This window comes from Calliopsis andreniformis, chromosome 12 (assembly GCF_051401765.1).
Source record: "Calliopsis andreniformis isolate RMS-2024a chromosome 12, iyCalAndr_principal, whole genome shotgun sequence".
Taxonomy (NCBI): Eukaryota; Metazoa; Arthropoda; class Insecta; order Hymenoptera; family Andrenidae; genus Calliopsis; species Calliopsis andreniformis.
In genome coordinates, this window is record NC_135073.1 from 13,281,000 (window position 1) to 13,308,205 (window position 27,206).

A 27,206-nucleotide genomic window follows, 5' to 3' on the forward strand; every position below is an offset into this window, starting at 1 on the left:
GCATAATCCCCTGTTGATTGCTCTCGCGCTAAAAATTCGCGAGCAGGCTGCAAGCGGACGAGCCCCTCGCGCCAGAGTGAAATAAAAGGGGGCGCAAAGTCGTGTAGGAAATTACCGCGTAACTTTCGCGTTGAATTATTACAACGCTCGAGGGTTGCTCTCCCGAGGGACGCATCGGCACGTTCGCGATTCATGAAATCGCAATCGTCCGCGAGCACGAGCCACAGCGGCGTCTGCGAGCGTCGCTGGACGAGACGAGCGCGACGAGACGTCCACCTGTTGCGAATTTTGACACGACACTCGCTATCGTACCAGCACAGAGGCAGATAAGGCGAAACGCGGAGGCTGGCTGCTATCTACGTGCCACGTCTCGGTTCTTCATCAAGGACCTCCGAGAATCGAAGATCTTATCTGACCGAAATTTACGAGTGATACGGTATTTTGCGTTAGTCGTGACGTCTGGACCACCTGGCTTCGCCTTATCTCTGCTCGCGATGCCTGATTCCAGATACCCTGCTGCTGGATTCGCGGATTGAGATCGCACTAGTTAGCGTTATCTGAATCTGTTTTTAACGAAGGCTTCTCCTCGGCTCTAAGTGGGTCGACCTCGTGGCTAGCGAAAAAGCTGTCTGTGTTAACTATGCTAACGAATTTAGCTTGAGAACAGTTGGGCTATTAGTTTGGATGAATTGCTGTAGTTTAATGTTGAGATTAGTTGGGGTTAATTAGCTGATTTATGGTGATGAGTTGTGGTTGTGGAGCAGAGGGTTTTAGGTACTTCAAGGAATGCTAACTTTAGCGAGTAAGGGCTCTTTTAGGCGCTCTGCAGACGAACGTTTTCTTGCTGCAACGTGTCGTAGTGACAAGGATAATTCTCAATTTTCAAATATGAAAAACAAGGAAAGATTGTGAAAACAAGTGAATTCATGTGACGTGACAGTAATGGGTTCTTACCCTAAGTTGCCGTGTTGGAAGGTTTTTGCTTGTTTTCTACAATTGAATATTGGGAATAATACTTGTTATTGCAACGCGCTGTAGCGAAAAAACGCTCGTCTGCAGCGAGCCTTAGAGACTGATTTATTATTCTCTGATACTTTAATTAGCGTGGAAATAACAGTGCAAAACTATGGCATACAGAAACTGTCTTGGATATTAATTTATAAGTACTTAAGTTTCCTCTCCTCGAACAAGGCCTTATCGATCTTTAAACCATCGATTTTTAAACTATCGATTTCGCTATGAAATTTTAATTGCCACTCGAAAAAGAGAAGCTTCGAAATCACGGTGATTCAATGATCGATTTATGTTCGTAAAGGGAAGAAAACTTTCGCTAGGGAGGTCTTGCGTCTTGAGATCTTAACGAGCAATCTCGAGGTCGTTAGCAAGAGAGGAGGCGCGGCTCGAATTTAAAAATATCCCAAAGGAGCCAGGCGATTCGCTTGGGTAAAACGTACGTCACCTTCGTCTCCCTTAATTACCTTTCACGGGTATTATGCAAAAAAAGGAGGCGGGAAAGGGACTGGGGAGGAGAAGAGGAAGACAATGGAGAGTGAAAGAGAGGGCCTCTTAAGAAGAATTAATCCTCTTGACCCCTGACCTCTTCCACACACGTCTGCTCGATTTTATCGAGCTGCATGACTGCTAGACATGAAGGAATCCTCGGGAAAGCTGAAGTTATGAGAATTGAACTAAGGGATATCGTAGTTTCTTGAAAAATAGTTGATCTCATCTTATTGAACTTTTTAGCCCGTTCCTAAGTCTTTTATAAGTTAAACTTTCGTTTCAATCACTAAAATTTAATATAGTTTACGAACTTGTAATAATGATCTTCTAAAATAAAATACTGCTCTTTAGAAAGAAGTAACAGTGAATTAATTAATTTGAGAAATTTTAAATTAATTACATTTTCGTAAAATTTTCAATTATTCTTAAAATCTTATTCCTTGAAATAAGGTCACAAAAACATACTATCAAATATCTATGCAATGTGATCTGAAAGACCTTTAATAAAAAAAGACCAAAGTGCTACTAATATAATTACGCGGTCATTAAATTTTTATGGTGCTGGAGCTGTTACACTCAAAGTTTCATCGTTCCACTACCATCGGAAGATTCACAGGTGCGAACACTTCGTAAAATCAATTTTAACGCCCTTAAAGGGAGCAGTGAACCGTAAGCTTTCGAAGATTGCAAAGATACCATCTTTTTTAATATTCTATGAAACGAATCATTCTGAAACGTAAGGAATTTTAATCAATATTCGTTACAATGAAATAAATTTGTAAAGTAGGCAAAGTCAGTAATGAATAACTTTGATATGCTCGTGTCTGACCATATACGGAGTATTTCTACTTAATGACATTTTCTATTTCTTCTCTCTTAACATGTGAACTTAAATATTTGAAAATTTGAATATTTAGAAATTTGAATATTTGGAAATTTGAATATTTGAAAATTTGAATATTTGAAAATTTGAATATTTGGAAATTTGAATATTTGAAAATTTGAATATTTAAATATTCGTGTTGCACGCACCATTCTACAGCTGGCACGTACTCAACCGAAATTAACACATCCCCCATGTAATCCTAGAATCAAATGAACCCTAGATACATCAAACTCATTAAAGTACCATAAATTTCAAACTCGAACTAATTTCAACAATGACGCCATTCCCCTCATAAATACTTACAACGCATCCCCCGAGGGCTGGATAATTACCCCTAAAGCCTGGCAGTGGCTGGTAAAAAAGAAAGCCAATCTCCTCGTCGAGCGTGCCAGAAAAATGTATCGCTGCTCCTCTTCCAGCGGCTCCAGAGCGTCATCCGTCGTTTCGTCGTCGGGGATAGAAGAGTCGATTCGACACGAGGCCACCTCACTCCCGCGGTGCTTGCAGGTTCTCTCTCGTTAATCGAATAATCGACTGCAATGCACTACGGAATTGAAGAAGCAACGCGACCACGTACACACGCCCACATTCCTCAAGGCTGTGGCCTCCTCTTCGTCTTCCTCTTCCTCGTCTTCTTATAGCTGTGTTTAGCCTCCCCCTTTCACCCTCCCCCTGACCCGCGGAGGGTTCTCGCTCGCTGACGTTCCATTCCGATGTGATAAATGGAGAGAGAGAAGGGCAGCAATTTTCACCGTTTCCCAGATAAGCCAGACTCAACCCTCCCTTCGTCTCCATTCTTTTCCACCCTCCTGGTCGCCCTTTGATGTCGCTGAATGATATTCCCGCGCGGAACAGGATATGCATGCATTGCCGCGGAGAGATTACACGCAGAAATGCATCAGAGATCGGTGGATGGGGCAGGGACAGAGGGAGATTGAGATCCATAGTCAAACAGCGTGAGTCGTTAAGCACAAAGTTCGCGGAACGGAAATTTTACGCTGCGCGAATTTGATCCGACTGTTTGCGAACGACAAATCCAGCGGGGACAGAACTCCTGTGATAGGTACGCGGGTAATGGTATGTGTGAGCTCGCACTGACAAAGCAACTGAGTTTGTTCGGAATTCCCTGTGAGGGGGCGAGAGGGATTGAGTGGTTGAGATTTATGGAGTTTTTCGGTGAGCAGAAAAGGGGAGAGCAGGAAGCTCGTGAGGAACTGTAACGAAGTTTAGAGTATTGTGCGAATTAGTTTGAATATGGTTATTTCAGATTCTTGTGTGCAGGAGAATTCATTGATTCTGTACTAAAACGAGGGAGAATTCATTGAAGTCAAAAAAAGAGTCTTTTTGTTAGAAAATTAATATCGCCTATTATGACCATACTTAAAACTGATTTCAGAACGAATGTAGTAGCTTTTCAATAAAATAACTGTACAAATATTCATCTTAATTCACACGATACTGTATTTCATATGATATGATTACAGATTTACCAATAGAGAAAATTATTTTAAGCTTATGAGGAACCCTACTTGTTCCAAGATATCCAACTTATTGGGCGACTCAAGAAATGGCTTCTAATTATAGAGAGAAATAATTTATTTATAAAAATGTTTAGATATACGTGGTTGGAGTATATTTATTTTTTATTACAGTGTCATTATTCATATATCCAGAAAGCCATTCATCGAAAAACCCAAGAAATCGAAGGTCTCGAAGACTCACAAAAACATCACTGAAAAGTAGTATAAACTCGTACGTAGTCGGACATATTAAGGATATCTCTAGTTAGAATAGTATTCTAATAGTAAATCTGTTAAAATTTTAAAACATTTGTACCACGTAGATAGAAACTAGCATGTCTGACCACATATCGTATTACACTACTTAGGGCGTGTCTGCTCATACATAGATCTGTACTACTTAAACATGTCTGACTATAAGCTAAGGTTATACTCCTTACTATTACCATTAAATCTTTTAAGTACAGAGGAATCGTACAAAAGTTTTTAAAGCTACATTTAACTAAATTCATGCTACCATAAATAGTGTTTAAGTACACAGAAAATGCTGTTAATTTCTTTAACTTCTAAAAAGCTTGTACAGGTAAGTATTCTACCACCTATGAATTTCACACTATCCAACCTTATCGCTCCCAAAACCATACAATTAATTATGTATATTACTTTCAAGAAGCACAAACTTCTCGCAAGCAAAACTACAACTTCATTCTCGCTCAACAAAGCTAACTTAAAACAATCTTAACACACCACGCTCGACAAAGCTCGACAATTAATCCAAAGTTTCCTCACGCTCCAAAGAAACCAAGAAACAAAACTTTACACGACGTTACAATAACTTAACACTTCCAGCACGTTTCTTTCTAATTTGCCCAGAATCTCCGAAATTCTTTCCCAGCTTAATAACAAGCCGCGCGTTACACTAATCACCTGCTCACGTGCCAAGTGTGTTCTCTCTTGCTTCCCTAAACAGCTAACTTCAGAAAATTACCCGAAACACGACTCCAGCATACTTATTTTTCAACCAGATAAAAGTTTCAATTAACCCCTTCCCGTACAATTTTCTTTCTTAACCCAAACTGCCAACATCAGAGCTCCCATTGAAAGAACATACACCCCTCACGCGATAGTGCGTGGTCGGTTACTTGCGAACAGTCCTCGCCACGCGTTGTCGCGTAATCGGCAGCGAAGGTAAAGTAAAAAGTGCACGAGTCAGACACTTCAAAGTATGGCAAGAGGTTAAGAAACGTACACAGATAAAAGACCTGATTGAAACTGACGCGTGAGACTCTAAAAAAGACCTCAACGGAGGAAAAACCGTTCGCTTTTGCTTCACTTCCGCGCAGAAGTGCGCCCCGACGTATTCGCGTAATTACGTCGTCGCATCGGTAGGACAATTGCACACCCAAGCCGCATTAATGTAATTACGGGGAATTTAATGCAATTACGTTTTCATGTTTTCATAGCGCCCAGCACGCGGGCTTCAGCCGCGTTCCTCGTCGCGCTTGCTGCACTTATTTAGCCTCTCAGTGGGTATGACGTTACAACGACGACGAGTTCCTCCATTTACGAAAATTCAGACGACCTCACTTTTTTCTGCGTCATATTAAACGGCGCACACCCTCGCCGCGGTCTCGCTTAAACACGCGCGTGTGCGGAATCCCACACTTGTCTAGCCGGTTAATTCGTCGCAGTGAGAAGAACGCTATTTCGAGCGGCGCGTACACAAAGCGTTATCACTTTTAATTACTCGTTCTCGGCCAACTTTCCGCGATAACGCGCCCTTTACGGGATGTCTGCGACACACCCTGCGCGTCTCTACCAACGTACCGAGCGGATGAAGGCTTTTTAAACATCCCGCGGGCAGGAGAGACCTCGCAGTTGAAATAAAATCGTCCACTTTTGCAAACAGCCACTGGCCACACTCGAGATATCGCTTTAAACAACTCGGTGGAATGGACCACGAAAAGTGGGCAACATTTTCGTGCGTCGTTGTTGGGAAATTGTTGGTCGAGTTTCAGTACTTAAATAAGGAAGATACGAATATTCGGTATTTAAAAGGAAATTGAGGCGCTTTAAATGTTTTATACGTTTTCGAATATTCGGACGTTCAAATTTTTAAGTATTGGAATTTTCAAATATTCAAATTTTCGAATATTCAAATTTTCGAATATTCAAATTTTCGAATATTCAAATTTTTAAATATTCAAATTTTCGAATATTCAAATTTTCGTATATTCAAATTTTCGAATATTCAAATTTTCGAATATTCAAATATTGAAAAATTCAAATACTCAAACACTCAAATATTCAAATTTTCAAATATACAAATATTTTATGTTTAAAATCTAAAGTTTCAAATAGTAACAGTTTTAAATTTCCTACTATGTAAATATCTACTGCTTCGATTCTTCAATTTTCCAAACCCTATTTATCATATCACTTTCTCAATTTCAATTCCTCTATCCACAGAGCTACACACATTTCTATCAACTGCCTCATCCTCAGCTCCCACATTTAACTCTCATCCAATGTCCCCAGGTCCTAACCAAATCCTCCTAAATACGCTATTATAACTAAAACAAATGACTCAAATGATCTTTTCTAAGCAAACTCATGAGTCACTGTACCCACATTAATTTACAGTGAGTTGAGTAAATCATCGATCCTGTTTATAGAATCCACCCTTGTGCTACGAATACTATACAGCACATTTTCTTTGTCGGTTCATAGCGCACGGATTTCGAGCTCCATTAGACGCGGAAATTTGTCGCATCGGGGCATGACGAGCGCATCATGAAAGCTGTTAAATGCCGTCGGTGCAGTTCACCATCGTTCACCCCTGAATGCGATCTATTATGCGGTTTTACCGCGCACTACCTTCAGAATCCGACATTATCTCCCGCGGCGAGTCTCGAATATGAAGCCGGTTCATGGCAGACCGATTTCATGAATCATAACAGTGAATTAACCCTTTCAATTCCAACCATTCACGCTTAACGGCCCGACGCTTCGGACGGGGGAGCATTGGGAGGAGACCAAGCGAAATGGAAGGTCAGGATTGATACTTTCGACGGCGACGATTGGCTAAATTGTGGCCTGGGAAGGCGCCGCGGGATCAATGAGTCGAGAAGGAATGTTTGCATAAAGAACGGTGTCTGTACAGAGAAGAATCGGATGAAACGAATGAAATGAATACTATTTTGCAGTAGAACGAGACCCAATATGTTTAAAAATTATCGAAAGATGCAGGAAACTTAATTCAATTCAGTGGTAGTATGTTTTACTAGACGACTAAACGCTAATACTGATTTTATTCAATTTTAGTCTCAAATTCTAATGCATTAGGTAACCTAATCAAAAATAAAAATTAGTGTTATGAAATAGTATCTTCAGTTTCTGGAACCTCATAATTAAAATACTAATTGAGACATATACTTTAATGATGGGCGTACACTATATGTTATGTAACTTTTAAGTTATATTTTAAGAAATTGATTTAGACATTTAGGAATCTAATTAACAATGGTTCCTGATGAAGGCTTTTGGACTGAAGAAATCGCTACGGAGTTAATGAAATATTTGAACTATTCAGAATAGTCTCAGTTCAAACTTAAATCCCTATACAAAGTGAACAGTACAAAATATAGAACCCACGTAAAATAAATTCGAAGACACATCGAATCTCAGGCAAATTAATATCTATTAAAAACAGGCTGAAATTTCAATTTCCACCTAGCTGAGCCAACAACCGTTATCTGCACTTCCATTCGCTCTACGTTTGCCCTTATTCAATATTTACGTTCTCCTTTTCGTATAAAAAGGAAACTCCACGGTTACATTACGAGCTTCCAAGTTTAATGTTAGCATTACTTAGCAGCTCAAAAAGTTTCCACGCCCCTCCTCCCTCCCTCTGTCTTCCCTGATAATGTTCTCCCCATCAAGGTGTCTCAGCTTTATCCGAAATTCAGCTCCCTGCTGCATTATTATCCGACCGAACATTTCCATCGCGAAACTCGTGTAACACGATTCTCCACCGGAAGCGATGGTAGTGAAGGAGTCTATCTCCTTCAACTACGATCAATGCCACTTTTATATCTCGCGAACTCTGGGAAATCAACTTTCCATATTCGATACACGTTCCACAGCAATTGTGCCAATTAACGTTTTTTCGCAGCAGCAAGTATTCGTAGCCCGCGGAAACATGGCGCTTGCACAACGAAGGCACAGCAATCCAGATAACGCGGAAACTTAATCCTACAATGACCGAAACTTCTGTAACTAACTTCGCGCTGGGAGCACGCTGCCTGATGCCAAATGATGCCCCCAAGGATTAGTCGGCAACGCCAAGCGATCCTCATAATAATCGTCACGATTATTATGTTGTCTCGTCTGCTATCGTCTCACGGCGATTTCACTGCGAACGTGCCCCGTTGGAGCAACACAATGGCACCTTGGTTATCTGAGATTCTTGGCCACTTGGAAGTTTTCTGAGGATAACAGGAATTTGAAGGCGATCGAGAATGATTTTGAGGGACTTTACTTTTTGGAATTGAATTTTGATAAGAACTGAAGGGGACTTGGATGGAATCGAATTGCAAAGTTTATTGGTAAGCAATGCACTCATTAAAGCAGAGTTTTAATGATGGCCAGAGTTAAAATTCAGTGAATTGAGAATCCGAGTCTTGGTAATAAACGCCATCGTTAAAGAATTTTACAGCGAAGTTGAATATTGTTACAGAATGTAAACCTCGTTAATTAATTTCATGTAGCCATGAAACTTCCTGACAAAGAAATAATAAAAAGTGCAACATTTTGTATTGTGAATGCAATGTGGAACACTAATCTTTTTACACAGGTATAACTCGGGCGGAATGCAAAAATGTTGAATTTTTTATAGATTTAATACCGGCATGCGACTGAAATATCAGAATTGGGTACACTTCATGTGGAATAACGAATAAATGCTTCGAGGCATTTGTCCACGAACAACAAAATGCTTGGAGGCATTCGCCCGCGAATAAATTCCTATTCAAAATAACTCTCGCTCCCTGCTAACGAACACATTTTTATTTTTACGCCGGCAAAATTGATTCTGACGAAATTTCATTGTCCGTTATTTTAAAACTTGATTTTGGAATACAGCCTCCGGCGTGTAACTAAAAAATTGATAACCTTTGCGATCATTTTTCCTGTGCTAAGCAGATTTCTTTCTGCGTTTACCCACTGACGTCAAAAGTATTTTGAAATAAAAACGAGAATCATAAAAATACAGAATTTAGATACTTCATTTACCATGCTATATTTTAAATATTTCAAATATTCAAATATTCAAATTTTCAAATATCTAAAATTTTTGAATATTCAAATATTCAAATTTTCGAATATTCAAATATTCAAATATCCAAAATTTTTGAATATTCAAATATTCAGATATCCAAAATTTTTGAATATTCAAATATTCAAATTTTCGAATATTCAAATATTCAAATCTATGACTCTTTCAAGAAGATAAGTTGTACAGAATAATTCGAATTGTTAGTACCTCCTAAACTACTGACTCTAAGATTCCAAAAGTGTATTGTATTAACGACTTCTATAAACTACAGAATTAAACAATCATTGCCCATTAAAACTGACTCTTCCAATAAAATAAAAGTACATCACACAACTCGCCATCCACAATATCACGTAAACTGACCCAATACTATTACGTCGTATTACTGCGAGGATTTAAACGAAGATGTACCGCAACGAACCGCAGTCGAATAGGATTCTGCTCGTACCCGAAATACTTTCGTTATTTATTAACATTACCGCTATTATTTGCGGCCAGTTCATCTCTGCCTTTATCGTGACCGTATTTCCAGAAACTTTTATCGTGGAAAGTGGCACGACGTGTACCTAGACGAACGCGAAGAAGGACGGAGGAAGAAGGAAAAGGTCAAAGATAGTTCCATCACGTGTGATGCATCGCTTGTACTATAAAGATACATCGTATGTATAAAGATAGCTGATTATGGTCTGCGAGTGCCGTTTCGAAATAGCTGTTCGACTTGAAGCATCGACTAGATTCGCGAATTTACATCGTTGTTGCGTAACATGGTCAACGTGAAAATAGGATTGTAAGTGTGCTCGACAGATGCCTGATGATATGCAATAACATTTTATCGACACTCTTCTGCCTATAAAGTGATCCCGTCACGACAAACTTTTCGAATTCGCTCGCGAATGTTTCTCACGTTTTATCGATTCCACGTATAGTCGTGTTCGTGTTTTATTAGCCTGACAGGTCAAACGGATTCCATCTCGTTTCATAGCCGCGGAAATTAACGCGAAATTACTATTAGCGTTATGGCGAATTTCACAGGCACATTACAATATCGTAATTGCAGGATTTGACCCTTTGATTCGTAATTGAATGTGAACTCGATAATGTCCTGGATATGACAACATTAATTTTATATTAGATTAGGGTAATCAGCTGAGAATCTATTCTAGTATTTATATCACAGTTACTCCATCATTATGCATTTATATGTTACACTCTATGTTACATTATACTACTATGTTTACATGTTACATTAATTTATATGTTACATTATATGTTACTATTTTAATGATTCTAATTTTAACATTTCTCAAAACTTTACAATTTCTAAGATCCATTTACGATCAAGACCCACTGTCACAAATCTAAAATTACTCTCTAAATTAGTAGCAACAAGTATTTCCTCATTTCAGTTTCAAATTTCCAATTTTTCCTAAAAATCCCCAAATTCCGTATACCTCATCAGAAATGTATTAACATAGGCACGTTTATACCAGCTTAACCAGGCCGTAGTACACAGATCAAACCATCATTCCTCTCCCAAAGTAGCATGCAAAGCTAATCCCATCATAATCGATGAACTAACAGCACAAACACAAATCCATAACGTACTATCCAACAAACACCGCCCGCGTAAACGTAATAAATCAACGAACCTCGAACAAGAGCGTTTCGACATCGAAATCCCTTTGTCTAATTCGGAGGAGCGCGAGCCCCCGAGGCCAATCCACGGGAATGATTTAATTAGAACGTTCACTTACAATTAGAGCGCATCAACGATTTCACGGAAAACGTCGAGTCGCTGGCGAGAAACCAGAGCCTCCAATCTCCCTGCGCCGCCTCTTTAGCCAACGAGGCACGGAGAATTACTACGCCAGCGATGAAAGATCATAGAAACGCGGGTATCGCGCCAGATTCCCACGAGAAACCGAAATTCGCGTCGCGTTACGCGTAACAGTGATTTCCACGAAATATTGAATATCTCCATCCATCGAAGCGATTAACACATCGCCACGGGAGCAGGGAATATTACGTAATACCCCACATTAGCGGTAACGCGTTCGACCCTGTCGATTAATGCTACCCTGCGCGAGCACACCTTTCAGCTTATCTGTGCGGCTCTCAGCGTATCATGTTAACGGGGTGCAAGGATGAACACCTGAATGCTTTCAATACAAGTACGTTGAACCCCTGAAAGAAAATTCCCATTAGTCGAAAATTTCGGTACTTTTATTTAATTGCGTGGAGCAGTTCGTAATTTAAAGGTTTCCTGGGATTTTAGATAATTTTTTGTTTTTAATGAGCTCAAATAACGTTTGCTTTGAATAATACTGAATCACTTTTTTAAGTTGAGGAGAAATTCACTGTAATACACTAGTTTTTATAGGGTGTCATAGAACTGGTAGCATAAATGAGAAACTAGTGATTCTATAAGTATAGAAAAATAAGTGTATTTCTAATTCTAAATCATTCCAAGTCAACATCCTATGAAACAATCAAAACTCAAATATTTCTAAATACTCCACCCCTTCGGTTTTCTTAAAATCAAAGCGTCATTAAGTACAGAAGGCTGTTCCTTATCAACGCTTCCAGCCAGCGAAATTCATTGATCGTTGTCATTAAATCTCGTTCCGTAGACCGTTTACAAAAGCGTGGCGTCGCGCCGTGCCCCTCGAGGCGAGCGAGGGAAAAGGATTTCCACGGAGCGTTCAAGTCAAATACGGTTTCGCCAGGCGAATCTCATTTAAATATCCCGTCTCGGTCGCGAACGCCACGGCGAAGGAGAAAGGAAAGTATCTCGGGCGGAAGTGTAGCCGGGGAATCTCCTCGACCGACTGGTTTTTCCGCGGCTATATCGAAGAAGGGAAACGCAGGACGGTAAGCCTCTTACGCGCAGACGACCCGGCGGAACAGAAGCTCGCGCGCCGAGGCTCGTTTCGGTACAACGCGCATCCGTGCACGCCTAACGCTGGGCTAAAGTATCGCGGGGGAAAAAGTGTGCCTCGCTACGGACGAGAAATCCCCGAGGATCAAGCGTACCGTGCTTATCTGCTCGGCCTAGGAAGATTCCGAATAGCCAAGAATCTTCCTCGGCTCGAGGCTGGAATCGTTACGTGGGGATAAAGCTGCTGAAACGTCTTCTGTTGCGAAAGAGGACTCGCTGAGGTGAGATCAATTTTCGATTGACTGCCTTGTCGGGGATAATTCAGTGGTTATGTAACGTGACAAGATTTAAAATACGGTGAAACTAAATATGAGGGTACGATTTCTGTTTTGCAAAATTATGGAAATGTAGACTACAAAGCTTTAAATTTGAAAATTTCAAAATTTCAAATATTTGAATTTTAGCATTTCAAATTTAAAAATTTTTAAATTTCAAAATTTCAAAAATTCAAATTTTTTAATTTTAGAATTTTAAATATTTAAATTTCAGCATTTCAAATTTATTAAGTATGAAATTTTGTCTCTAGTTATAACAGAATGTAAGATAACACAATGCAATAACTAGTATTTGAAATTATAATATTCTGAATTAATATTTTTTACTACTATTTGATCAATGAGGAAGATATAAACTCCATTCAAACGCACTGTGCTTAAATATCTACTACTTTACATACAAATCGTATTTATCGAAAAATTCAATTTTTAGAGTAATATGGTAATGATCTGCTCCATCGTGCGATAGAAATCTCGGCATCATAAAATGTTTAAATTACCTCAAGTTCTTGCAAGCGACACGGTGAACTCGTTCACGAGTTCCACGAATAAATTTCCATCGCTCGCCGCCTCGACTATTTCTTCAATAGCTTTCGGTAATACGTTATTTTGATTTTTGAACGGCCATGAAATATGCATTATTTTCGTTCTTGCGTCCCGCCCTGCCTGCCACCGACCACGGGGAGTCAAGCACTGGATCGTAGCCAATTTCATTTCGCGTGTACAATGTGCTTTCGCGATTTTTAAATAGTAATAAAATAGAGATTTATGCTCGTGCCCTCCTTTCCGATGGGATCGATTCTGAATCACTGGAAAATTTTTCGCGCTGGAAAAATGCGTACGCGATAAAAAACGTAAAAAAAAATGATCGTGCGATCGACAGGGACGTGCAGGAAAATATTGTGATAAGAAAGTTTGCACTTCGATGCGGCAATTAAAATTTCTATGACATATCGTGCGCTTGTTTTCTAATTCCATTTTGACGTCTGTATAGTAAATATTTACGAACTATGGATGGCAGTATTTTTGTTTAATAATAAAAGACGCAATCTATAGAAATATTTCTGTTAAACTGTGATGAATTCGTTTTGGATAACAGGAATGGGCTGCTGCAAGTAGTATAAAATTGCGTTGGTCAGACCTGGAATGCATGTTTACCTATTGCGATACTAATATGCGTTTGTACTTTTCGATTAGGTGAAATCACTGCAAGTAGTAGAAGACTGTTTTAGTCAGACGTAACATAAGATACCTTTCTTGCATCCCTGATATTTTTCTACTTTATAACGAGAAAAGTCACTGCAAGTAGTATAAACATACTTTGATCAGACACTATATTAAATTTCCCTCTCGTATAACTGCAACAGTGCACCATTTTCTATTTTTTTTTCTTTATCTAGTATGTAAGATAAATTTTTTCTGAAGAATCACCTCAAAACAATCTTCTCAAAAATTACAAAATCTAAATAAGTCACTTTTTTCTAAAATTCTAATTCATTACCCACAACACAACAAAAATTATTTTCACTTACAATATAATACTCCATTAAATTCTTCTACTCCTAACAAGATCAAAGCAGCCTGAAAATCCCTCCTGACACAAGTAGTTAGCGCACAACCAAAGACATGCAGTATACACTATACTAACTTTGCCCCAAAATTTCTCCAAGATAACCCAAATTTCCAATTTCCACCCTATCAACCCTTTAGACTCTAATTCCGCCATCAAATACACTCCCCTCGCCGAACACTGGCCTTGTCATTAATTTTAGACGCAACTTCTCAGTTCCCATAAAAATACCCTCGCCTATAATAATCCTCGGATATAATCTCCTCGGGCAGGGGAATCAATTTTCCCTCGGTTATGCAATAACCTACGCGCGTGTTACGTAAAACGGAAGAGGAACGTTAGAACAAAACCAGGAGGGGATATATCCCAGGAGGCGTAGGAATCCGCCGTCTCCAAGGACTGTTCGCCTCCTTGAGTCGCTTAGAAACCAGGCTCCGACCTAACGACGGATATGGTAGTCTAGATTTTCGCGTCGCCTCCTCGTTTCGCTTGGCTCGCAATCAGAAAAGCGTCGCGACGGACCGATCGATGCGTTCTTTTGTCGTAAGCGCTCCTCTCCTTTCTTCCGCTTTCTTTCATTCACTCGCTCCTTCCAGCACTCCCACGCGATCCCCAGAAACGTCTCCGAACGCGAGGAAATCGGGACGGAAAAATGAGGGGTTCGAGTGGGAACTCGAGGAACAAGGCGAATTCGGGGACTGAGAAATCGAGGCCTAATGAGGGAGCTTGGCTAGAAAGGATATACTCTTATTCGATCGCTGTTCAAAATAATTGCCGAGTTTTCTGGCTGACATTTGAATGATTAAATGGAGGGAACTTTGAATTTTAGAGGCTAGGTAAAATAAAATATGAAAATATGGAAATTATAGTGGTATAGTAACTACAAAACTCACAGTGTATTTTTTTTACTTTAGATAAACTATTAGTAAGTTACAAATTTTAATCCTACATTTTAATTCTATCTACTAAAACTGTAATCTCATTCAATACTAGAAACAGAATAGACATATGAGATTGTGGAACATCTAACCACAGTAGCCCAAGAACTAAAATCCTCCAGATCAAGTAGTAAAGATTTATTCAAGTCCCACACGAGCTATTAATCCTCAATGTCCTCAAATATTCATAACACGAGACCAAAGTCTAAGCAACAAATCGTCTCACAGCTCATCCATCCCCGGCATACAATTACTTTCCACGCTCACATTTCACTCACCCCGAAATTAAACTAATTTAACTTCATCCCCATAAAGCATCGAGACGCCATGAAGAATCAGCGGGCAGAGAAGCTAGATTGAAACCCCCTGAATATAATTTCAGCTCGAGCGACTTCAGCAGTGGGAGCACGCACGCCGCGGGATTGTCGGAAGTTTGCAAACTGGAACGTGTGTTTTGCTCGCGAATGTACAGCCGCCGCTATATTTTACAACATTATGCAACGTGACGCGAGTGCAGCGAGCCCAGAGTTCGCCGATCGAGGGATTGTTCGGCAGCGACGGATTAAAATCGATGAGCGTCAGAGAAATAAGGTAAATCGGATCACGTACACCGAGAGTGAGGGAGGCATCAATGATATGATGACGGCAAGCAAATTTTTCAATCAGCCGTGCACGAGGTGTACGAGCCACCGAATTTTGTGCATAGTCGACGAAAAATGCGCTCGTCTGCAACGAACGACGACCGAGTGCTTTCGACGAGAGACTGAGACGTCGATTGCAGACTTGGCAATTCCGTTTGCTGCCTCTATTTTTCCACTCTTGTACAATATTTGAAGCGAAAGAGAAATACGCTCCCTGTTCCTTCCTAGCCTGCGAACTTCGTTTCCCCGCGAAGTGGCGAAGTGTTTGGCGATTTCAGTGAGACCTTTGGATTCTCGAGGACTGAAGTTCAGAAACTGTCTATTTTATTCTCGAGCGGGAAAAGAGTATCGATGCGGAGACACGACTGTGGGGGTTACGACTCGAGAAAAATCAATTGGGGAAAGTGGTACAGCAATAAGCGAATATCTGAGCTGTTGAAGTTAGAGGAAGACGAAACTTCTGAAAACTTGAAAATTTGCCATTTCTGTGTTGGGTGAATCGAAGCACACAGTACAGATGATCAAATTTTTTTATGACGAGGATTATTCGATTTTTAATGTAATGGTTGAACTTATGTTTAATATCTATAAAATAGAAAATAAGTGATAAACAGTGATAAGAGAAAGTTCTTTAGTTAGGTTCCTTTCTAAGAGTTCATTCAATAGTTAATCGAAGGAGAAGCACCCAGTCTATGGTCAGACACAGAATCAACAGATTCAGAGTTCACACTCCAGATGCATGTAATTTTCATTAGAAAATTATCCTACATTTAAAAGAGTAAAAATCAGACACAAAATATTAATTTAAAACATATTTAGCTCATCATATGTTTAATTTCGTTTTTGAAATTTAAATATCAGTTTTCATGTCTCGTTAACTCGCTAAGCCAAAAATTAAAATCCACTTATTCTATATTCACATATTTTCACACAAAGCAATACAATTCTTTTATTCTATTAATACTCGATTTACTCGATCCCCCTCAATCTTCCTTTCATAACACCCAATACAAAATACCAGAGAGTGGAGCAATTTATAAACACTCAGAGAATCGAGTAGCGTGAACATGAAATCAAACCGCGCAGTATTTTGCACAATCAATTCTCTCTCTGCCTGTTTCGTTTCCCATTTTCGTCTAATCTCGATGCCCAATTGAACCTTGTCCATTCAATTTCACGAGTCCAACAGCGACGGAACCTCGACTGCTTTTATCCTCGCACTAACAAGGAACATCACTTAAATATCATCTTCCGATTTTGATGCAATATAGTAAACGTAGTATTAAACACGTAGTTTTTATAGCTACTGATATTTATATTTAGGTGATCAAAACGACCCCCAAAATGGAGATGGAAAATACATTTTCGTAAATATCTCGATTTTCCTTTACGTCATCTTATTCCTTAGAAAAAACCACATCTTTTATACATTTACCATTCTCTTCTCTCTGCATTAGTTATCGAGATATTTACAAAAATATACTTTCTACCCTAAATTCAGGGGTTGTTTTCACCCTCTAAATATGAATATCAGTAGCTAAAGAAAATATGTGTCTAATCTATTCTTCGTTGCTCCATTCGAATACCAAGTTTCAGCAAAATAGGAAGTCGACACTAAAGTGATGTTCCCTGTTGGTTACTGACTGTGTCAGATGTATTTATGCAAACGACGCCAAACAAAGGGGACACTGTCACGGCCGTGACCACGATGACGTTAAAGCGTTGCAATATTGTTAAAGGGCGCGAAACCAGAACAGCTCGTGACGGTAATCGAGTTTACAAAGACGAATCAGCGCGCCTCGTAAAATTTCACCTCACGTCTCGCGTGTGAACGACCACTTCGGCTATCGTGTGAAATAATTCGCGCTGCGTCGTGTACCCCCTTGTGTTTAGCGTTCAAGTTCAGGGCCGATAAGGGAGCGCGAGCGAGTCTCTTATCTAAACGAGATTTCCATAATATGCAGACGACTAAATTGCGACGGGGAAAAAAATTGCACGTTGTGCATTATGCAGAAACGCAATCGTCGAGGCTAATAGGTGCTACACTCGTACGAGACTGAATCTCTATTAGAGATTTTAGACTTTTATTGTCCTTTTCTCATTTTAATTAAAACTAACTGAGGACTTTTTAACGAGGAGTGAATCAGCTGGGGGAACGAAGATAATTTGAAACTTATGAAACTGATTCTTATCGTTTTATGTGTCCTTTTCATAAAAGTATGTAGATATCTAAAATGAATTCACACTGATAGCTTGGAAAGATTAATTTTGATTCCCTTCCATTTCTATTCCCAACAACAAATCTATCGGCTTGAAACCGAAACAAGACTCGAAAGTTCTCCCAACTAATAGCTTTTGCCTGGATACATTACTCCTCTAACTTGGTGTTTATCAGAAACATTTTAGAACATACAGCAACAAGAAAAACTCAATTATACTTGGTTATCCCATAATTCCTTTATGTTTTCCTCCATGGAAGCGAAATCGCCAAGAGAGCAAAACGAAAAGGACTGATGGGACAAGCTGGTAAAGAAAAACTGTGAAGGGACTCACCGTGAGGAGGTTTGGGCACGTAGAGGTTCAAGTAGAGGCAGTCTTCGCTCTGGTTTGCCAGCATGGGCGCTAGCCTCTCGAGGTAGGCGCGTCTGTGCCGCGGCAGACTCGAGTCCGGTTCCGGTGGTTTTTGCGGGCACGCTGGTGGCATGGTGTCCGCCACCTTGAGGCCACGCCACGGCGTCGGCGTGACCGGCGGCATGTATCGCAACGCTCCAACTGGCGGCGTGGCGTAGGGGACGCCGTAGTAGGTCTCAACAGACGTCGCTGACCTGGCTTCGACGCCGCGCAGAGTACCGTACCTGGTCCTGACCGTCCTCGTGCTGTACTTCTGGCTGCCAGCGAGAGCCTCGGCCCCGCCATGGCACCAATGTCCGCACAACAGCCCGAGGAACACGACGATCGTCGCCAGACACTTCTTCGATCCGTCTGCTCTGTTATCGTAACGTCGCTGAACCCCTTCCTTCCCCCCTCCTCTAACCACATCTCTTTCCACGTAGCGTTCATCCCCTCCCGTGCCTTCGCACAGATCACACGGACCGTCGTAGACGGAAACGTCGTCGCGTCCCGTGGAACGAGCCTCGACAGAGCCGCGATAGGTCTCGTAACTGGCACCTTCCGGTCGAGGGTGGACCGGAACACGTCGGAGAGGGTCGAGACGCTGGCAAGCATCGTGAAAGATAAACGACTGGTCGAAACTACTGTCCAAGGCAGGCAGACATTGGATAGGATCGAGAGGCGAGAGGTCTTTCCTCTTCCTCTTCCTCGAAGACGAGGAGGAGGACGTCCGCATCGCGTCACGCCGCCGCGGACTGGCCCCTCTGGGCCCCGCATCTGTGGGGCCCTCCTTCTAAGGGACGACCCTCTTCTTCCTCTATGTTCTTTCCCCTTTCGTGTTTCCTCTTCCTGTTATCTTCTTCCTTTTCTAGCTTCCCGTTTTCCTTCGACTTAGCTTCCTTTAAATATTCTCTCCCCGAATGCTTTGTCACGGTTGCCTTTCCTTCTAAAGTTCCCTCTATTAGCTTCCTTGACGCTTCCACTGGGGGAGTGTCCTTGTTTTCCTTGCGCTCCTCCCTCCCCTCAGACAGTCTCCAGTGCTCTATCTCTCTAACTAGCACAATCCTGTTTTTTCTAGGCTCCAGCTTCCAGTACAGCCAGTTTTCCCTCTGTTGCTTTGGTTCCCTCTTGACAATGGTCGAACAGTTCACCGTGAACTCGCGAACACTCGGTGCTAGGGCGCTGATCGGCTGCAGAGCTCTCAGTTCCATCCTCGAGGACGTGCGTTCCACGCAACGAGCTTCCGCGTCGCTCGGAAGTCGTCGTTCCACGAAGCACCCGTCGTTGTTCTAGCGATCAGCGACGAGCTAGAGTCGATGCTGGCGGACAAATTTGAGGGAAGCATCGGCGAGGGTGTGAGCAGACGTTATTCCACCCCGCGAATTTTCAAGGATCTAGCAACAACTAACACTGGCTGGTTTTCACACAGTTCGGTTGGGGGAAGTTTTCGAGAATGATACAAGGCGATACGTTGGGCAGTTTGGCAGTTCTTGGAGGAGTTCCTCCAGGTTCTGGTCTTGGGTATATAGTAAGCTATTAATCAATTCCTTGACTTTGTTCCTATACTTCTAGCTTCTTCGCTCGCGCCTTGCTGAGTGCTTGTTTTGATCGTGGCTTTCTGGAACAGAAATAGTGGAAGAGGTTAGAGTGGATGAAGATGCTCGGAGGGTATTATGCGGATTGAAAAGTTGAAATGTAGATTTTGGGAATGAAACAAGAGGTAGCTCTTAAAATTATAATGAAAATGATCGACACTGGTGTTAAAAAAGTAGGTAATCATTTTTAAGCCCTCGAAAAGCCTATCTACAGTATTTTCTGATTACAGGAATATTAATACTATTTCAGTTTCTTTAATTCTTAAAATCACCCTTATTTTCTTTCATTCTCATCCCTGATGAAACAGAGTTAAGTAAATTATGGATATTTATTAAAATTCATATTTCTATACGTAGGTATAACTAGAGAAATGAAACCTGACTAGATATTTATGTCATGCTCTAAATTTTATGACAGGAATTTTGAATATTTTACTTATGTTACTTTACATATTGTGCATATCTCTACACGGAGATACATGTGTATATATTCTACACATCTTCCTGCAGATTTAAATTTCGCATAAATACATAAACATCTGCAGTCTATTAATAATTTATCATCTTATAAATTGACTTCAGAAAGATTCATCCCCTGCTCCCCATAAATTCCTCACTTGTACCAATTTACCAGTCTACAGCGAGTTTACCCTGTATCTCTTCATCTTTTCCACTACATACATTTCACCAAGCTTTAACTCAATTCAGCTCAATTAAACTCATCCTTTAACGACTCTCAGCCCTCAAAACAGTTCCAAAATTCGCCATAATCATCAAAGTGTAATCTCTCCCTATCCAATTACAATACAATTACGCACCAACCTAATCCCCTTGTATCACTACCAGTAATCATCGTTCCCCCAACTTTTCGAACGCATGAAATCTCTGCAGCAAATTAGCCTCAAACTTGAATTACATTCCCCGAGTGGGCACGAGTCGCGACTTGATGGGAAAATAAAACAATAACATTAATCCAGAGGCTCGGAATCCAGCGGGGTTGCCATTGTCTCCCGTTTCTGCAGACATTCAGCGGGATTTTTCGGCGGGGCAGGAATTACATCGGACAACTCAATTTGTAACAGGGGCCGATTCGGACGCCACAAATGACACGAAACCCAATAATCGTCTCCGCGAGGGCGATGCGAGAATTTCCAATTTCAAAGTTACTGGGAAGAGGTCGCTTTAAACGCGACCCTTCGGTTCATCGTTTCAACCGAGAGTTCGATTCGACGATGCTCTGTGTACAGCCACCAAAGAGAATGCGAATTGCCAGACACAGGTAAAGGCAATTACACTGTGCCCTGATAGGGGAGCAATTAATAATTGCGATTGCGATGATAAACGCGTTTGCACCGGGTCTCGAGGCGATGCCCAAAGTTACATGAATTGGCAATTAAGATGAAACAATGTGAAACAGCTGTGAAGGATAGAATAAGTCTATGTAAGAGAGAAAGGTTATTAACGATAGTGATCCTAAGTTGATAAGAAGATAGAAAGGGATTGTTCAACAAATTGTTAACTACATGTTGGTTATTAAAGTATTGCAGTTTGCATTTTCACAGGAAGATATGTAGGACCTACTTTGAATACTAATATTACAAGTCAGCGAAGTTTATGTAAATTTAATTTTCATAAAAAGAGCATTAAGGATTGAAATTAAACACGTTAAATGACCCAAACAGAGTACAAGAATTAGTGGAAGATCACAGTCAAAAATTTATAGATGGTAATTTTATTGAGCTTTTTAAATACCTATACTGAGGTGAAGAGAATATTGTAACAGGTTCTGCAAGCCAAGAAACTTTACCATACAGTATGGCCTTTTTTATGAAGACTGACAAGTGATTAGCAACTTTGGAAGAAGTACATAGTGTATATTGGTGTTGCCTTTCTTGGCAGTGAGACAGGTCGATCGCTCTATCAGCTGTCTTATTATGGACTTAGGAAGCCTAGGTTGCACTAATCGTCGTGATTCGTAAACGTGGAACTTGCGAGATTTGTGTCGAGGAACTGTTACTTGAATTAAGTACAAGCAATTTTTTTATAATTATAGGACACTTGTCCCAAGTTACCATTGACTTGTTGAAAGTCTTCGAAACAACTCTAGATAAACTTCACAATTTAGAAACCACATAGTCACTTCTATCTGATATAAATATCAGTTCTCAATTTTCGAAACATTGAAAAAGCAAATCACAGTGAAACCTCCCCTTCCAATATTCCCCCATACAATGACTATCTCTCTTGGCAGATCACACTCCACACCTCAAATACAAATACCAGCGAGCCTCGACCGCAAGAATATAAACAATTGACATTAAAAATCTCTTAAACGCTTCGCAAATCCGCACCCCAGCATTTCGTATTTACCGTATTACCCATCAAACAATCTTCCACTTTTATCGAAAGAGTGGAATATCAAACTGTCCCCATAAAACCTAAAATTACTACTCGAACAACCGTCCAATCGTTAAAATTACGAACACTCGTTTCAATAAAAATTTATACAGGCGATACTCGCCGCGGAGTGCCTCCGCGACGAATAAAATTTAAAGGTCGTTCGAACGGTGGAACGAAAATTTATATGTCGCGTCCCGTCTGCACGGTCAGTAAACGAGGCAGCCTCCCCTCCTGCTTTATATTCCGCCCAAGAATCGAAGCCAGGGAAGAAAACTTTCGCCCTCAAAAGATCCCAATTCCCAAGTTGGATCAAACCGTCGAACGCGACTGGCAAGAGTCCGACTACTTGCTGATTCGTCGCCTATCAGAGGCTTCCATCGTGGAAGTTGGCCGATGTCGCTGAGGCTTTGCGACTTCAAAAGAGGATCAAAGTGTCGACGGATTACGTGTTATATTCCAGGCGATGAACAGCCGACCCTTGGTCATCCCTACGCCCTCTGTTTCCATCCCCGAACCTCGATGCCTCGTCATTGAGATATCGATAACGCAGAACATAATCAAGATAAACGGGAAGAGGGAAGAGACCAGAAGAAGAAACCAAGGTAAAAGACCAGAGAGGAGGGAGAGACAAAGAGTTGCCCCCAACGAAATTAAATTCCTAGCTGTCGCTAATTGCAGGGGACGAACTGGGACGATTAATAATTCGCCGAGGCAGTTGTCCGCTCGAACTTCCAGCCTGTCGAGGATCGATCCTCGGGAAATTATCGAGATTCGCGACAGTCGAAACGGACCGAGGATCTATGAACCCTTCGACCCTGGCTATCCGCTTCCAGATCCGCTGATACTTCATCTATATTTCACGGGGACTAGTGGGACCTCGCATCTCCTGGCGATGCCGCTGAATTAGCTGCTGGTGTAGAGTCTAAGGATATTTGAGAGTGACTGGTCTGAAATTGTATCGTGAAATTTTGGGGCTGGAGAAAAATATCTGAGTGGAAGAACTGTTCGGGAAGCAGAAGTTGCGAGTTTGATCGAAGGGAAGTGTTTAACGAGTTTGTGCGATATGGGAGATGTTTTATATCTAGTATAGGAGGCCTGATTCGATAGAGTAGAGTTAGAGTGAAATAAAATATAGAAATGGAGTTTTTGTATATTTTTTAGCTTTAATAGTGGACGACACTACCTTTTTATTTAGATGTTTTGTTCGATCTTAAATGTGCATGTAATGCTCAAGAAGACTGGAAGGAGTTTGTATAAACACGCGGCCTACTTAACTCGGGGAAGCCCAAGCGATCGAGAGGTTTAAGATCAACCCTAATTGGAAAATGTAAAAGAGGTACCTAATTCCTTTGCTTACAGCTACTGAATGCAATTACTTTCTTAAACGAAGCTGATTATTGGAAGTGTACAAAAATTGTTTAAAGAAGAAAACGAAGAGTTATTTAAATGCTGTGGTTAATCTTATCTCCAAATTATAATCACGATTGTGTTGTAATAATTTCTAAGAGTAAAGTGGGTTAAGTTCAACTGGTTCTACTGTAGATCTGAGTACTTTTTGTAAAAATGAAAAAATTAAGAAATAAACAAGGCAAATATAAACACAGCAAATGTTTATATGAGCATTTTCCATTAATTTTTGCTCCCCTTCCATCATTAAAATAAAGTACCAACAATCCTACAACGAGCAACTGCGCAACATTCCAAGGTTCAAACCGCAAAATCAAGAAAACCTCGAACCACGAAGAATCAATCTCTTAACCCTTTAACTATGAACCACGATCTCCAGCCACGGAACGAGGGAAAGACTACCCGAGCTGCAAGGCTTTTCAACGTTAATTAAACCCTAAGCTAACTAAAAGTTCCCCATCCGCGGCCTATTTGCATACCTCCAAACTTCCACAGCTTCAAGGCTAGAAGCAAAGTTAACACTTGAGTAAGTAGTTTACTATTAAACCCCAAAGCCAAGGGGGAGCAAGATGTAAGCAATTTATACGATCAACCGACGATAATCAGCCGCAACCCCGAACAACATCAGAACGACACAATCTACGGCTGAAACACCGTCAACGTACCGCTTGAAAACTTCACCAAGGTCCACGAAGGATCCCATACGCAGAGTCAATGATAGCCGAGCCGGCGGCGAGTCGAGGCACGATGCGAATCCGTGAGCGCGACGTATCACCGGCGGATCCAGTCATAGTTGACACATAGGCTCTGCACATCGACGGAACCGACTGAACGCTGATCAAACTCACAAATCCATTCCAGTTCACACGGCACTCGTGCAGGTCAGCCCCGTCACCCCATCGGCTCGCGAACAAACTCGTCCACCACTCCACCACCTGCACGCTCACCACCACTAGCCACGAGGTGCCTTCATCTCGTGATCGCTCCTCCTCTCACTGCTCTACCGAGGCTCTAATCACAGCGAGCGCTGAGACAGTGAACTCCTGAGGGAGGACTCGAAGCGCAGGGGATACACCAGCAAACCGGTCGAGGGAAACGATCTTCCCTCTGACAGCCCCGTGTCCACCTTCACGACCAACCGACCGACCCACCAAACCCGATCCTGTCCCAGGGACGACCCGCACCCTCCGTGTGCGCGATCGGCTGTCTGTCCCGGGCTCTACTGACGGCCAGCCGCGCGACCTCCATGGAGGTGGCGGTGCTGGTGCTGCTGATGCTGGTGCTGCTGCCTTCGGTGGTGGTGGAGGCGGTGGTGGTGGCAACGGTGGAGGTGGAGGATGGTCCGGCACTCGAGGAAGCCGGGGCATCCACGGCGCCGACGCCTGGTTTCGTACCGACCAGTCTGGTCGATAACGCCACGGCAACCCCCGGGTCGTTCCGGCTCTCCTCCACCTCTCTCACTCTCCACGGTTTAGTCTTTCACCTTCCCATCGCTCTTCTCGACTTTCTCCCTCTCTCATCCCCTGCTCTTCTGCCTCAGACTGGATCCTCTCGGTTCTCCGTCGTCAGTTAGCGCTAGACTTCTACATTCTCTTTCGCTGCTATCCTCTTTGGCTTCTTACTACCCTTCGTTCTGCTTGTCTTCTTTAGACTGGATCCTCTCGGTTCTTCATTATCAGCTAGCGCTAGACTTCTGTGTTCTCTTTCGTTGCTATAATCTGATCTTCTTCAGACTGGATCCTCTCGATTCTCTCTCGCCAGCTAGCGCTAGACTTCTACGTTCTCTTTCGCTGATATCCTCTTTGGCTTCTTACTACCCTTCGTTCTGCTTGTCTTCTTTAGACTGGATCCTCTCGGTTCTTCATTATCAACTAGCGCTAGACTTCTGTGTTCTCTTTCGTTGCTATCCTCTTTGGCTTCTTACTTCTCTTCGTTCTGATCTTCTTGAGACTGGATCCTCTCGGTTCTCTCTCACCAGCTAGCACTAGACTTGTATATCCTCTTGCTGCTATCCTCCTTAGCTTGTTCTTCCTCTTCGGCCTGCTCTTTTTCCTGCTCTTCTTCCTGCTATTCTTCCTACTCTTTCGTCTCCTTAGCTTCTATTCTACCTCCACCTGAGACATCCACCTACCGCTGTTCTTCTCTTATCTTAGCCCTGCTTTTCTCTAGCTCTAGCGCTGCTCTTCTCTGCTCCTGTCCCTACTCTCGTCTTCCTGTTGTGTCTCATTCCTAGGGTTCAGACGCAGGGGGCTTGTGGGAGTGAGACGAGATTCCTCTTTGTCCGAGTTGGCAGCAACAGACAACATCTCTCTGGCTGGAATGGGAGGGACGGTCCACGACGTACGCCTTAGGTCTGCACTGTCTGAGGTTGCTTCTCGCGATCAATTGCTCTCTCAAAGCCGACCGCTGCGGCCTGCTCTCTCGCTCTAGCCGAGGGCTCTGCAGGCGATTGTTTTCGACGGTGTATAGATAAATAACAACAGGGGATTAGTAAACATCGAAGAAACCGCCGAGATGAATTAGCGGGAATCCGGTTAGCTTGATTAACTCGGTCGGCACCAGGCGTGCAGCCGCGGTTTCGCTGCCGTGTTTGGACGAGATTTCACTGTTTGCGAGGGGACTTGTACGGTACTCGATTTAGGCAGGGGATTGTTTAACCCTTTCGGAACTGAGAGCGTTGTGGCGGGAAACTTTAGGGTTCGCTGAATTTCTGTTTTATTGGACTTTTGCTTGATCTGGTGACGATGATAGTGCACATGGTAAAGTTGAAGAGAATTGAGGCATTGAATGATAAAGTAGACTAAGCCACAATTTTTTCCCAAAATTGAGTTAACAGCATTAATTTATTACAAAGGAACACTTTATTTGAAATTGCCTATTTCTCCGATTTTTTCGAGTAATGGGGTTAATCCGCTGTTGTTCTTAATTAATCTTAATTAATTAATTTTCGAAAAATTAAATAAAAATTGTACCATCTACGTATACGACTCATTTTACAAATATCATATTTTTGAAAAACTACACTAATTGTACGTATCAGATGACAGAACAAAGGTAGCAAGATCGTAAATTCCATAATTAGATATTCTTCAGAATTTATGTAAACATCCTCTGAGTCTGTGTATGTAAACAACATTGGAAGTAATTTAGTCGGATAATAAGTAACGTGTAGCTTTTTATTTGCTAGTAAAAAATGTATCTGAATAAAGCTAAACATGCCACCTCATTAGTAAGCACAAACAGTTCCAAATTAAAAAATTACAATTATTCCACAGCATTTTTACAGGCACCCTAAACTAAGCACTTATGAACTAAATTTCTTTTTGTATACACAATTTTAATTGCACGGTTTCTGGGGGATTATTTTAATTATGAATTCTAAATTTTCATGTTTCCTCCAGAGCTACTATTTTCCATACAACTAACATCTTTAAACAATTTTTAAACCTCAAATTACAGTCGATCCTATTTCGTAGAAAAATGCAGCTTTATCAAAACGGCTTCAAAGCTCAATAAAAAATTTCGGCCCTCGATATCCAGCAATTTTTAGTAGAAGCACGCATGTGTATTATGTAACATGAGATGCAA

The 27,206-nt window shown here is 41.5% G+C and overlaps 1 protein-coding gene across 2 annotated transcripts in view; it reads right to left on the reverse strand.

The window, feature by feature from the left end:
* LOC143185623 (neuroligin-1) overlaps window positions 1-18,952 on the reverse strand; it is a 44,124-nt gene extending 25,172 nt beyond the window's left edge. For both annotated transcript variants that reach the window (XM_076388789.1, XM_076388788.1), the window contains exon 1: window positions 18,160-18,952. In XM_076388789.1, coding sequence (XP_076244904.1) covers window positions 18,160-18,952 — 793 coding nt within the window. The remainder of the gene's footprint in view (window positions 1-18,159) is intronic.
* Window positions 18,953-27,206: the final 8,254 nt, after the last annotated feature.